The 15,063-nt window shown below is 32.4% G+C and overlaps 3 protein-coding genes across 3 annotated transcripts; 2 read left to right on the forward strand and 1 right to left on the reverse strand.

Annotated features, from left to right (window-relative positions):
• Positions 1-2,593: 2,593 nt before the first annotated feature.
• On the forward strand, positions 2,594-6,975 carry LOC111690626 (glycerol kinase). Its single transcript, XM_023453135.2, has 4 exons — positions 2,594-3,206; positions 5,449-5,743; positions 5,811-6,408; positions 6,467-6,975. Exons 1-4 carry the CDS (start codon positions 2,976-2,978, stop codon positions 6,912-6,914), a joined length of 1,572 nt encoding a protein of 523 aa, XP_023308903.2. The 5' UTR covers positions 2,594-2,975; the 3' UTR covers positions 6,915-6,975.
• LOC111690627 (nitrilase and fragile histidine triad fusion protein NitFhit) lies at positions 3,482-5,227 on the reverse strand. The gene has a single exon (XM_023453136.2). It carries the CDS (start codon positions 5,069-5,071, stop codon positions 3,629-3,631), a length of 1,443 nt encoding a protein of 480 aa, XP_023308904.1. The 5' UTR covers positions 5,072-5,227; the 3' UTR covers positions 3,482-3,628.
• Positions 6,976-8,248: 1,273 nt separating the features above from the next.
• LOC111690515 (probable ATP-dependent RNA helicase pitchoune) lies at positions 8,249-11,187 on the forward strand. Its single transcript, XM_023453010.2, has 7 exons — positions 8,249-8,567; positions 8,626-8,811; positions 9,027-9,743; positions 9,812-10,113; positions 10,175-10,327; positions 10,390-10,560; positions 10,837-11,187. Exons 1-7 carry the CDS (start codon positions 8,423-8,425, stop codon positions 11,170-11,172), a joined length of 2,010 nt encoding a protein of 669 aa, XP_023308778.1. The 5' UTR covers positions 8,249-8,422; the 3' UTR covers positions 11,173-11,187.
• Positions 11,188-15,063: the final 3,876 nt, after the last annotated feature.

Here is a 15,063-nt window from a genome sequence, read left to right on the forward strand (position 1 = left end):
TATAACAAGCATTATACATATCCAACATTTGTGAAAAAATTTAACAGTTTAAGACGGAAAACATTATTAGAGTGTGAAAAAATACGCAATTCAGCCGGTAAAAAATTCCAACACCGAGCAGTTCGTATCAAAAATGATCTTTCGTAAAATGAATTTGTAATTCTAGGTATTAAAATCTGCGGTCTTCTAATTGATCTACTAAAGGTAAATCTTTTAAACAAGGGTAACGGTCTTCCATTTTTAATAACAGTATGAAAAAAAGTAATACACCGAAGTTTTACAAAATTCTCAAAGCTGCATTTTAAAAATTGTTCAACATATTGTGAAATATGATGTCTCCGCTCAACATTGTAGACAAAACGAACTATCGTATTAACAATGCGGTTTATCCTAGATAAGCCAGTGCCATTAGCTCCTGCCACAACTTCAAGTCCATATAAGACTTGTGACATAAGAAGAGAATAAGCCAGTTTATATCTGATATGAAGAGGATAATGAATATTTATAGAAAAAATTTTCCGTAAAGTGTGCAAAACCTTTGAAACAGTATAACCTATATGCGAACTGAAATTAAGTTTACTATCCAAAATAAATCCAAGGAATTTAAGTTGATCCACAAACTCAATTTTAACACCATCAATAAAAACATCGAAGTTAACATTAAATCTATCCATTGGATTAAAGACAATAGCCTTAGTCTTCAAAGCGTTAATAGACAAATAGTTTCTTACAGACCAGCTAGAGATAGAACGAAGGCAATAATCTATATTAGTACACAAAACATCACTAAAATCACGACTGCAGCTAAACAGTAAAGCAACATCATCTGCATATAAAAACGTTTTGCATATAGTCGTATTAATGAGGCTAGGCAGATCATTAATGTACATATTAAACAATACAGGTCCCAGGACCGAACCTTGAGGAACACCTGATTTAACTCGAACTAAACCCGAATCAACACCATTAAGTCTTACATACTGGGATCTACCTTGAAGATAGGATAAAATAAGTTTACAATCCGTCATAGAAAATCCAAATTCAAGTCTAAGTTTGTCAATCATCCTCCGAAAATTAATAGAATTAAAAGCCTTCGACAAGTCTAATGAAACAAGTACGCTAAAATGGTCATTATTAATATTTTCTCTGATAGAATCAGTTAGATCAAGAAGGAGAGAAGTGGTATTGTAACCCTGACGAAAAGCATATTGGGAGTGATAGAATTCTATTGTTGTAAAACTCAAAATTTGTTCCTTAATAAGATGTTCCATTACTTTTGAAAGTGCAGGAAGTATAAAAATAGGTCTAAGATCTTCAGGTCCAGTGATAACTTTCGATTTGGGAATCGGAACAACACGAGCCGTCTTCCAACCAGCTGGGAACTTAGAAGTCAACAAAATGGAGTTGAATAAGTGAATCAATAAATCAGATACATAAGGAAATATTAATTTAATGAACCGAATAGAAACGCCATCAGTCCCAGTAGAATTTGATCGCACTTTATTTAAAGCAATTAAAACTTCAGATTCATCAACACATCGAAATGACACCCCACTATCCGGAAATTGAATATTCTCTATAGAAAAACTTGTATCATCTACTCCATAGTTTACAAAATAATCATTAATAACATTAACATCCAAATTAGAAGACTGATCATCATCACCAAGACACCCAACATTCCTAAGCACTCTCCATATACCCGGTCCATCAAGATTACTAAATAATTTCGAAAAATATCGCCTTTTTTCAACACGAATAACTCTTTTTGCTTTATTGCGATGTTTGCAAAATATCTTCCAATTCAGAGCAGTTTTATTTTTCAAAAAATGAAAAGAGCCATACGACTGTCAAATTTTCCATCCGTATTTTCTCTCAATGTGTGATGGTTTCATTACATATTGCGTTTAGACGATCCCAAACGTTCTCTTCTACACAAAATTTTGACAGATCATATTACTAGTATGCTCGTCTGAAGGCGTCTTAAATAATACCACCTTTTATGAATTCGTCTTGTTAATATACCTTGACTAGGGTTCTATAAATCGTCTTTCGAATAATTTTGTTGAAAAAATCGAAATCGACTACTTTGTTCCAAAAAAGTCGATAACTCGACTATCGTCTATGAAAAAGTCGACTTTATAAATAAAGTCGAAAAGTCGAAAAATTGAAAATAGTTCTACTATTAGTCAAAGTCAAAAATAGTCGAAAATTTTAATAGTCAAAAACTCTAAAATAGTCGGAAAAACTCGAAAGAGATATAAAATATAATCAAAAAAAGTCGAAAATACGGAAAAATTCGAAAACTCAAAAATAGTAGAAAAAAGTCAGAAATAGTCGAAAATTTAAAAAAAGTGGAAAAAAGTCAAAAATTCTAAAATAGTCGAAAAAAGTCAAAGTCGAAAAGTCGACCTTAACCTTGACTTGAATGATGAGGTGACAGCGAGTGACAATTTGGTTTGTGGTTTTAATAAATGTCATATTTTTTTCATATGTGATTTGACATTCTGGAAGCTTAAAGACAGACTGAAAAATTTTTGGCGGCGTTGACGCTTTAGACATTATGTTCGGCGGCTAGCCATCTACACTTTTAACAACCCTGTTTAATACAAAAAAAATCTTCATATCAAAATAGAAACAACGATAACAAATAACTATATCACAACAAATAAATGAATAATTAATTAATTTTGATATTTTGTACTGATAAATGCAATACGCAGATAAAACCTTCCTCTACTTAATCGTGTACACTCTACCTTTCTATCGTCTCCTCTCTAGTAAATTTGTGTAAACATACAAAATAGCTGTTTAACAAAACAAAAAAAGTTATTGAGTAAATTGTATCTCTGCAAGTGGTATGGTTATGTGAGTAGTTGGATCAAAGTTCTTGGCAGGAAATTATTGTTAACTAACTAAACGCAAAGATTACGTGTAAACATAAAAATTAAACGAGTCTTAAAGCCATAATAAAAATGACTGAAGTAAAATATGTTGGCGCCATCGATGAGGGTACTTCTTCGGCCCGTTTCATTATTTTCAAAGCTGGTACAGATGAAATTGTTTGCTATCATCAAATTGAAGTGCCATCTATATATCCCCAAGAAGGTTGGGTAGAACAGGATCCAGTTCTCATCTATGACATTGTCAAGACGTGTATAGACGAAAGCGTTCAGAAATTGGAAAAGCTTGGTGGTAATGCCAAGGTAAGTTTATTTAGAGTATTAATTTAGGATACAAACTATTGCTGAAGATGTAGAAGTTGAACATTTTCGTATATGTTATAAAAAATTTAAAGAAATATTTTCTTAGATATTGTATTTTTGCTCTTTGACCCTTTGTTAGTATATTCATCAACTTTCGAAAACTTTGAGACAATTCCACTTAATGTTTTTTTACAAATTAATTCCAAATATGTTGTTATCACACAACAAATAAAATCTTTATCAGTTTTTTATATAAAAAAAGAAACAAACATAAATTTAATGATGCTTTAAATAGGAATTGTAAAATTTTATTAAACAATTTTTTTTATAACACACACATCAATATTGCAAAACTAAAAACAACTACAAGTTAACTTATTCTAAATTGTAGTTAAATTTGCTTATGGCTTGTCGTCTTTAGATTAAAACTTAAAACTTCTCATTACTTCTCGATATTTTTGGGCTTCTTGCACACGTTCCTCCAAAGTACGTAATTTTTGATCTTCTATTAACACTTGGTCCTCTAATTTCACATAGATTTGATCATTATGTCTAAAGTCCCCGGGACGTCGTGGCATTACATGGAAATGTACATGAGGCACTGTTTGACCAGCATCAGCACCATCCTGAACGGTAACCGTTGCAGCTGTAGTTTCATAAATGGATTCTAACATTCGTTGTATGCGACATACCGTATTAAAAAGATCGCTCATTTCGGCCGAATTTAACGAACTAAGACGCGCTGCAAGACGTTTTGTGGATACCAGAACATGACCTTTGACAACACAACGTAAATTGGTAAAGGCAAAACAGTATGGCGACTCAAAGAATATGGTATCTTTATTAATGACATTTGTGGCAAACATGCGATCTTCTTGAGGCTCAGTAGTGCCATGACCATAAGCTGTCAAACTGTAAACGTCGTTTCGTCTATGGTCAAAGCAAGGCATTGCTGCTCTGATGGGTGGCAAAGTGCTTAAATCAATTTCAACCGTAGCGACCTTTAAGTCTTCCGTTTCTCCCAAATCAGCCATAATCTTTCCCCATGGGTTGACAGCCATGCCATGGCCCCAACTACGTCGCTTCTTATTATGATAGCCCAGTTGAGCTGGTGCCAAAACAAAACATTGGTTTTCTATAGCCCGCGCCCTCAAGAGCACCTCCCAATGAGCCTTGCCAGTATTATAAGCAAAGGCCGAAGGATAAGTAAGAATTTCTGCTCCCTGCTTTCTAAGCAATATGCTACTTTCGGCAAAACGCATATCGTAGCAGATTTGCAAACCTAATTTGCCGACTGGTGTTGTAAGGGGGGGAACCAGCCGTTGGCCTGGCAACACTACCTTCGACTCTTGGAATGTGAATTCAGGTGTTACGACATCAAATAAATGTAATTTACGGTACACAGTAACCAATTCACCATTATTATTTAAAATTACATGAGCATTATAAATTTTGTCCGTCTTGCGTTCATATGAATCCAGGACAGATTCATGTATACCGCCCAAAGACAGCCATATGTTGTGTTCTTTGGCCAACGTTTGATAATGTTGCATCAACGGACCCGTCAGAGGCTCAGACAACTCCAAAGTTTGCTCACGGTGTTCCCCCACAAAATCACAACATTCCGGTAAAAATACAAATTTAGCCGACTGCTCTTTAGCTTGTTTTATCAATTTTTCGACTTGATGCAGATTAGCGGCTTTATCGTTGGTGCTACGCATTTGTGTTATGGCTACGAGTGTTTTTTCTGATGATTCCGTGGTGTGAGACGACATTTTTCGTAGTTTTATAAGGCTTGATAAGAAGAACTTACAATGTTTGTTGCCTCTGACAATTGAGCTGATTGAATAACTTTGGATCAACATTGAGTTTTAGTTTTATTTTCTTCTCTACTACCTTTTTTAGTCGCACTTTGTTACTAATTGTTGTTTGTTATTATCATTCGTTATCCAATTGCAAAAATTCTATTCTTTTTACATTCTCTTTTACTTCTTTGCATTTTTTTTTGCTTTCTTCGTCTTATCAAAAAGAGTTGCCAGCGAATTTACTATTAGATCAAATGGGGGATTTATTTTTGGCACATGGAGGGATTTTTAAGTGATAATTTTGTGCAAGTGGCATCTTTATGAGAAAAATAAAATCACTCACAATAATATATATATTTTCAAGTGTGCAAATGTGTGAAATTTTTAAATAATGCTTCAATTAATTCCATATCAATTTTGTATGTTTTTACTAACAGGATATTGTTGCCGTCGGTGTTACCAATCAACGGGAATCGGTTATAGTGTGGAATCGCCATACTGGAGAGCCTTTACATAATGCCATTATATGGTTAGATAATCGCACCACTACCACAGTTGATGATTTGATTGAATCCATACCAAATAATTCTAAAAATATAAACTACTTAAAACCCCTATGTGGTTTACCATTGTCCCCCTACTTTTCTGCTTTGAAATTGCGTTGGTTGCGCGACAATGTGCCTGCCGTTAAAAAAGCTATGGACAAGGGAGATGCTTTATTTGGCACAATAGGTAAATCTTTAGAAAATCAAATTTGTAGTTTTTTTGCAGATCAGATAATATTAATTTGTTATTTTAGATTCTTGGATAATTTACAATTTAACTGGTGGCGCTAATGATGGTCTTCATTTGACCGATGTAACAAATGCCTCCCGTACCATGTTGATGAATATTGAAACTTTAATGTGGGATTCTCACTTATTAAAGTTCTTTGGTTTGCCCACCTCTATATTGCCAAAAATTGTGTCAAGTTCGGAAATGTATGGCTTGATAAAAGATACCGATATCAAGGGTACTCCCATTACAGCCTGTTTGGGTGATCAGCAGGCTGCCTTAGTGGGTCAGCAGTGTTTACAAAGGGGTCAGGCTAAGGCCACCTATGGTACAGGTTGCTTTCTACTTTACAATACCGGCACTGCAATAGTGACATCTTCACATGGCTTACTTACCACAGTGGGTTATCAATTCGGACGCGATTCACATCCCGTATATGCTTTGGAAGGTAGTGTGGCTATAGCCGGAGTGGCTCTGACTTGGTTGCGTGATAATTTGGGACTTTTTGAGTCTTTGGGTCAAGTAGAGGCCATGGCCCGTTTAGTGGATAATTCCTTGGATGTTTACTTTGTGCCAGCCTTTAGTGGTCTTTATGCACCCTATTGGAATCAAGAGGCTAGAGGGTGGGTCTTTTTTAACAATATTTTATTACGAGATTTTAACCAAATGTTATATTTTAAGAGTAATTTGTGGCTTGAGTGAGGAGACTACTAGTGAACATATTGTGCGTGCTACTCTGGAGTCAATATGTTTCCAAGTTCGTGATATTTTGGATTCTATGAAAAAGGATTGTGGTATTCCTTTGGCCAAACTTATGGTTGATGGTGGCATGACTGTTAATACATTGTTTCTACAATTACAAGCCGATTTGGTGGGTATTAATGTTATACGATCGAAAATTGCTGAGACTACTGCGTTGGGTGTAGCTTTAGCAGCTTATCGTGCCGTAGAACCTTCATTCAATATCGAAGAAGGCTTGTCAGCTGGTGAGGAACGCATGAAGTATAAACCTATTATAACGGAAAATGAGCGTGATGTACGTTATCGCAAGTGGAAGATGGCTGTTGAACGTTCCATAGGTTGGGATACTTCAGCAGCTTCTAGTAAAAATCGTGATTTATTTGATTAGATTTGTCATATTTTTCTTTAAACTATTTTAAAAAAGTATAAAGTTGTTATTTAAAGTTTTATTGTTATATATTTTTGATAATTTAAATTGCAAAATTTAAATATTTTATATAAATAAAAAACAATCTAAAATTACTAAACTGTATTATGTACATTTTTATTTCAGTTTGCTTATTTTTTGTAACGGAAGGTTTTTGAGTTGCCAACTAAATTTTTTAAGTAATCTGGCATACTTTTGCTCTACAAACGATGCTACCACATGTTCTTTCTCTACGCACTATTGTGAATGTTACTGTTGAATTTTTTTGTTCAACTGCTCAGCAGAGACTTGCGCTTATTCGGCTTAAGTCGATTAAGCTTAGCCGCCGAACAAAATGTCAAAGCGGCCGCTGTCGAAAATTTTTCAGCTTAATGACTTGAAAATATTAAAAATTACTTTGCAATAATCCTAAATCTTGGTGAATATGTGCCATTTTTATCACTCACACTTTTAAGAGTTTTTTAGAAAAAGTTAAATGAGAATGTAAGAAATTATGGGGGATAAATACTATACTATAATAAATAATACTTTAAATTATAGAGAACTTGGTCCATAATTGACCCAATCCCACATTTAAGTCCCAATTCCGAAAATCACGCTGACGTTCTTATTAATCTAATGATCAAAGTTCATACACATATGTATATGACCACTTATCATAAAGAAATTACCGCTATGATAGGAATAATCTGCCATTAGAGTTGAAAGTTTTCATACTCAAAGTGTGATTCCAAAGTGAAACTTTTGGAATATTTTTCAATCTATTTGTGATCCCTTAATTGATGTTGTTCCGTTTGTCTTTCAATAAATAAAAAATTTCAAACATTCTTTGTTTTCAATGTACTTTTTAAACAAATAATTTATTTGACAATATTTTTTTCTATTGCCAAGAAAAACATTTTTGGCTAAATCCGACAAATTCCATGATTATTTCTTAATTTACAATTTGTGGTAAAAACCTGCAAACATGACAAATAAAGGAACACGGCATTTATATGAAAAAAGTTTAAAATGCCCATAGAATTTATATTTAGTTACAATTGTTTTAAAAAACGCAGAAAAAACGCGTAAAATTTGGAGAAGGCTTTGTTTTTAATTTTTAAGCATTTTTTTATCCATCCCTGCATAATTCCTCACACAACTTTTGGGCTTGCTCTGTTTTGTTGTTATAAACAATATATTTGCCTCCAAAATCCCACTTTCTGATCTCTCGGATTCCGTTTATATTTAAAATTGTAGAAAATTTAAAAACTAAACGTAGTTGAAAACTTAGCCGGCTTACAGTCGTTTTTAAGCCGCCGCCGACATGTTTGGTGTCAGTCGCCGCTGCCGTTAATATTTGTCGGCGCAAGGCTCTGCTGCTCAGTCAACACGTGCAGGAGTATTTTTGACAAAAAATTTTAATTTTTGTGGAAAATTGGTGTGAACATTATTTAAAAATTATTGCTTTATATAAAAAATAATTCAAAATGTCTATTCGCGAAAAGCTATTAATGAAAAAAATAAAGAAACGCGAGAAAATGAAGAAAGAATTGGCTGAGAAAAAAGGCAAGCAACAAAAACAGCAGCCACCAACAAAACAACGTGTTAAAAATGCAGCTCCCATGGAAGAGGGTAAGATTTCTAGAAAATTTCAATTTAAACTGAACTAAAGTATTATATTTGTTAACAGATGAACTGGACGATGATTTTCAAGAAATGCCCCAACAAATTGTTAAAAATGGAAAGCCTCAAAAGAAAAAGAAGCAACAACAAATGCAAGTAGTAAATTCGGATTCAGAAAGTGATGATGAAGAAGAAGAAATGGATGATAGTGATGAGGAAGACCAAGAAGAACAAAGTGGTGATGAAGAAGAAGGTAAGATTGTTAAGCAAAAGTTTTATTTTTTTTAACTAAGTATTCCTGATGATTTAAAGGCGAATTTGAGGTACGACTAGCAACGACGAGTTAAAGTCAATCGTAGTTAAACTAAATGAAATCATATTAAAAATTAACTGAAATAAAACAAATTTAAATTAGAATATTTGTATTATTTGTGTAATAATTAATAATGTCTACTTTTTTTCTTGTAGATGAAGAGGAAGATGGCAGTGAATTGTCCGATAGTGAGGATGAGGAACCAGAACATAATGTCAAGCAGAGTAATAAGGAAAAACAAAAGAAAACTAACAATGCTAAAGAAGAACAGGCTTTCGAAGAACTTGATCCTAAAGCTGCTGCCAAAGCCTTGGAACAACGTGATAATTCCGATCGCTCTTTTGCCTCCCTTAAGGGTATTGTTTCTGATGCTACCCTCAAGGCTATAGAAGAAATGGGTTTCACTGAAATGACTGAAATTCAAGCCAAATCATTGCCTCCTTTGTTACAAGGTCGTGATTTGGTGGGTGCTGCTCAAACTGGTTCAGGCAAAACTCTATCCTTTTTGATTCCAGCCGTTGAATTGATTTACAAACTAAGATTTATGCCCCGTAATGGTACCGGTGTCATAATTATCTCCCCCACTAGAGAATTGTCTATGCAAACCTTTGGTGTTCTTAAAGAATTAATGAATCATCACAATCATACTTATGGTTTGGTAATGGGTGGTTCTAATCGTCAAGTTGAAAGTGAAAAATTAAGTAGAGGTGTAAATATTTTGGTGGCTACACCAGGACGTTTATTAGATCATTTACAAAATTCACCCGACTTTTTGTACAAGAATTTGCAATGTTTGGTCATCGATGAAGTCGATCGTATATTGGAAATTGGTTTTGAGGAAGAGCTTAAACAAATTGTCAATTTGTTGCCCAGTAAGTTGAACTAATGTACATTTACATTTTCTGAATAACTAACAATTTCTTGCAATTCGTTTTTTTAGAACGCCGTCAAACTATGTTGTTTTCGGCCACACAAACTGAAAAAATTGATGCCTTGTCCAAGTTGGCTTTAAAAAAAGAACCCATTTATGTGGGTGTTGATGACAACAAGGATACTGCCACTGTTAGTGGTTTAGAACAAGGTTATATAGTTTGTCCCTCCGAGAAACGTTTATTGGTGCTGTTCACTTTCCTTAAGAAAAATCGCAAGAAGAAGGTTATGGTTTTCTTTTCATCCTGTATGTCTGTAAAATATCATCATGAATTATTTAATTATATAGATTTGCCTGTTACCTCCATACACGTAAGTTTGTTAATTTAGTTTAAAGGAAGCTGAATGTGAATTGGTTTTATTTGTATTTTAGGGTAAACAAAAACAAACAAAACGTACAACAACTTTCTTCCAATTCTGTAATGCTGCCGAGGGTATTTTACTGTGTACTGATGTGGCTGCTCGTGGTTTGGACATTCCTCAAGTCGATTGGATTGTGCAATTTGATCCTCCAGATGATCCTAAAGTAAGTTGGAGGAAATAATTTGATTTTTTTCTTTAATTTATTTAACATCTTTTATTTTTTAGGAATACATTCATCGTGTAGGTCGAACTGCACGTGGTACTGGTAGTTCTGGTCATGCTTTGTTAATGTTACGTCCCGAGGAACTTGGTTTCTTGCGTTATTTGAAGGCTGCCAAGGTACCATTGAATGAATTTGAATTTTCATGGAACAAAATCGCTGATATTCAATTACAAGTAAGTTATTTATTTAATAAAATTTATTATTTTTAATATTTTTCTAAAAACCTACTTTTGAGATTTTTGGATTAAAAAAAGGTTTTTTTCAATTCATTCTTATTTTAAAATTTTTTGACCTTTTGTCGTCTTTCATTTTTAGTATGAAAGAATGTTGTTTACAAATAATTGCCAGTAAAATTGTATTAAACTTAATAAAGAGATATTTGTTTTCTATTAAGTTCCATAAAATAAACTTTTAATTAAATTGTTTTTTTAATTATCTGCCTTTTTTAGCTCGAAAAACTTATTTCGAAAAACTACTTCCTTAATCAATCAGCCAAAGAGGCTTTCAAATCATACGTTCGTGCTTATGATTCCCATCAATTGAAGACCATATTTAATGTCAACACCTTGGACTTGCAGGCTGTTGCGAAGAGCTTTGGTTTTCTGGTGCCACCAGTGGTTGATCTTAAAGTTGGTGCTGCCAAACGACAAAGGCCTGAAAAACGTGTTGGAGGTGGTGGTTTCGGTTATTATAAAAACATGAACGAAGAGAAAAGCAAACAACGTGTGTTTAAACAAGTTAGTCGTGAGCAATTGCAAAAAAAAGGTAAAAATTTTATGCGATAGTAAAGAAAAAATGATTGTTATTTTAAGCTGTAGTTAATATGTTCAATTTTTTTTAAAACATTTCTTTTTGTATTAGTGTACAAAACAAATAAAAAAGTAAAATAAAGTATAACAGAAAAAACAACAAAAAAGAAATGCTTTTAACCCCCCAAAAATGGAAAGAGAAGAAATTAAATGAATCTTCAATAACAAATTAAAAGAAAATTAACGACAAGTTTTTGTTCTCAATTAAATGTTGTCAAATGAAACAAAGCCTTAAATGGTCATCAAATCATCATCATCATCATCTCATGTTCATAAACTACAATATACTCCACCCACATATGAAAGCAAGAAACAAATTAAGTCAAAGTTGTCTCTTAAATTTGACAACATCATAAGGTGGTGGCCTTATAAGACAGTAAGTAAAAGTAAATTTATTTTATTAATATTAAGGGGGTGAAAGGGGGATAAGACATGTTTAACATAAATTGCAAATTAACTTAAATTTATGATTTTTCAATTTAAAACAAAATGAACTCACATCGATTTGTTAAACAAACGAAAATAAATACAATTTAGTTTCACAGTCGTATATTGTAAATTTTAAATGACAATTTGTTTCAAATATTTTAACGCATGAGTGATTTAAATGCGTGCTTACACACCCACTTTATAAATGCCTAAATTTTAGGTAACGAATTTCCAATATATAATTAAAATTAATCAAACAAATGTAACATTCTCGTAAATTTAACAATTGCGTACTCATAACTAACAAAAAAGCCTACCAAGGCAATTGTTTTAGATAACTCCCACCCTAAAACAACTAGTTGAACACTTAAGCGTTTTTTTCCTTCTACTAAAACTATTTGTAGTTTTTTGTTTTAACATTTCATTAACAAAACTTAAAACCAACACATTTTAGCACAATTTACCCACTAATGAAACTTTATTTAAGTTGTTTAAGCCATTACACCATTTCCACTAAAGTTTTAAACTTAATTTATTTATAAATACAAGACTAATGTTTATTAATTAAAGCGCTGTTTTATTTAGTTTAAAGATAAATAGTTTTAATAGAAAAAAACTTGTTATTTGTGCATTTGGTTTGCTGTGGGTACATATGATGTTTCAAATTTTTATATTTAATCTATAAAGATTATAGACATGTTGCTAATAAGCCATGCAAATATCTTGTGTAAAATAATAAATATTTTTGTTTCTGTGTCAAATTCAATTGATTTAAATCTTGAGCTCATTTTATTTTTCATTAATAGACGTTTATTTGAAAACTGCATAAAGAATTATTTAAGACTAGCTTAATGCCCACACTCTCAGTTTTTTTGTTGCATACAAATTTTGAACTCTGTATTTATTAGATAATTAGCTAAATTAGTTTCTTTTATTATATTATATTCAAAAAGTTAAGTGTGTTGTGTAAAATCCAAAGTTTTGTTAAAAACATCGACCATTTGTTTGATCGAGTGTATTGATCTGGAATTTCCCAAGTTCGAAGTCTACGAATTTAGAAAAAAAACATCTTAATTAAAGTTCTGAAGCAATTAACGTCAACAACTTAGACTTGGTCCACACCAGGATACTTTTGTTCAGAAACTTTTTCTTAATTCTCTTTTGTAGTTTCCTTAATGTCCACATATATAGAAACTTTTGTTTGAGAAAATACGTGTTAATTACATTGATTTGTTGTTTTACGCACGAGTACGAGAAAGACCGTACCGCGAGAGAAAAGTTTCCTAGTGTGGTCCGGCACTTAGTACACTTATATCTTAGGTTAGGTATTCAAATATACACACTTAGGTCCTGTTGGTCTCTTTATGATACCTGTAAAGAAATAGATATAAGAAGATATAAATTAGGGGCTAGTTTTAAAGTTGAAATACTGAGAGTAAAGAAAAAATGTGAGATAGAAATAGAGGAGGGTATAGAAGGTTTGTCCTTGTGGAACAATAAGTGCTTGATAAAGTATGGCTTGGTGGTCCTAAAAACCAATTACCGTGCCTGATAAAGGTATTAATATTATCCAGTCTTAATCTAGATAGTTCTGACAAATAGTCAAATAGTTGCTTTCCTAGATATATGAATCGAATATCTGCTAGCGCAGAACAGTGACAGAGAAGATGCTTAATAGATTCTTCATCCTCCTCGTCTTGACAACTTCTACAGAAGTCGTTGTGTGCTATGTCCTGTGATGACAGCGACAAGATTGCTCATGTGAGGACGGTTTAGTTGCTGAAGATATATCCAAACATGGCCATATCTGATACAAGTTGGTCGTTTAACATTGTAAATTTTAAAAGATCTTATTTTAGATCAGCAACAACAAATTTGTTGCTTAAATCGATATTTACCCCCACCCTGAAATTGGCTATTTGTCATGAACATGTATTCATATTTTTCATTCGTTCCCACGACAATTGCATCTCCGCTCCGAAATGGTCCGATTCTTAAGCGATCAAAGATTGTCAACTCACCAACATCTGTATCAACCAGAAGTTTTTTCCCCAATGAAGAACATCCACTGATTGGATTCCAATCACAGTCAATCTGTTACAACGGCAAAGCTTTGAAATTTTATATTCTTGGTCAAAAAACTAAAATTGCCTACAACTTCATTAAAACTTAATTGAAATAAAAAGACAACTTTATTTACTTAAACATTTAAAATCATTAGAAAATTCACTTTAAAATTACAGAATATTTTGATTCTTTAAACTGCAACCTATAAGACTTGTTTTTTTTTTTCATTATTACTATACATTTAAAACACATGTTATGGCGTTTTGCAAAGATTTTTTACATGAAATTATTAAATAATAATAAAAAAACCAAACCAGTCTAGTCTGGTCATATGTATATAAGTGTCGATAGTCGATCTCAATATCTATATGAAATTATCAACTTTAGAAATACATACAACTTACATGCATTTATTAACAATATTTGCTAAAGTATAAATGCATTTAGTTTTACATACCGGTTTAACATGACAGCACAAAATTTTTATGATTAAAATAAATTCATTCATAAATTCTAATGCAAAATGTTTTTCGAGTCTAACTGATAGACAGGCCGTATTGTATCGGTTAGCTTTTATTGCTGCGCTGTATTGTTTATTAGCCCAAACATAAATGTTTTTAAAAAGAAACAATCCCCTACTTGCGCAGTTATGGTTTGTTTTTTGTTTGATAATTTTTTTTATAGGTTTCAATACTTTGTTTTATGAATGAATGAATTGTATTGATTTTTTTCTTAATTATTTGTAACCAATAAATTAATACAAACAATACACGGCATCCACCCACTATTTGAAATTTATTTGAATTTCAAATGTTTATTGAAGTTTTCTTTTGTCATAAATAAACTTTAGTTTTCCGTTTACAAACACAAATACACTATATTGAAGTACTTAGGTTTTTTAACGTAGACTTAAGTCAAGCCGGTTTTAAGTTCATTTATCAATACTTTAAGATATTAACAATAATATTATTTTGACTCTAGCTTTATAAAAATTCCTTAAGTTCCCATGAGATTCTGTTGTTATTAAATTTATGCGATCGTTTAAATCAAAGACTGGTGTAAAACTAATCCAAATATATTTATGGAAAAAAATGCTTCATTTAACGTTGTAATGCCCTATTATTTACCCATGTCTCATCATTTATCCATGCATTACAACAGAGTAATTCCGAAACTAATACCTAACTAATATTATGGCAGTACATGATCCTATCTATGATTCATTATAGTTACATACTTCTAAAATGACGCATTAGATAGGCGTACTTCCATAATGTTTACAGGGGAGTAGTTTTAGAATTACCTTTATGGATAAGCCCCTCCCAAATCGTAAGAATAGACAGTTTGACAAAGAATCCAAAAGCATCCAAA

The sequence above is a fragment of the Lucilia cuprina genome, chromosome 4, assembly GCF_022045245.1.
Source record: "Lucilia cuprina isolate Lc7/37 chromosome 4, ASM2204524v1, whole genome shotgun sequence".
Taxonomy (NCBI): Eukaryota; Metazoa; Arthropoda; class Insecta; order Diptera; family Calliphoridae; genus Lucilia; species Lucilia cuprina.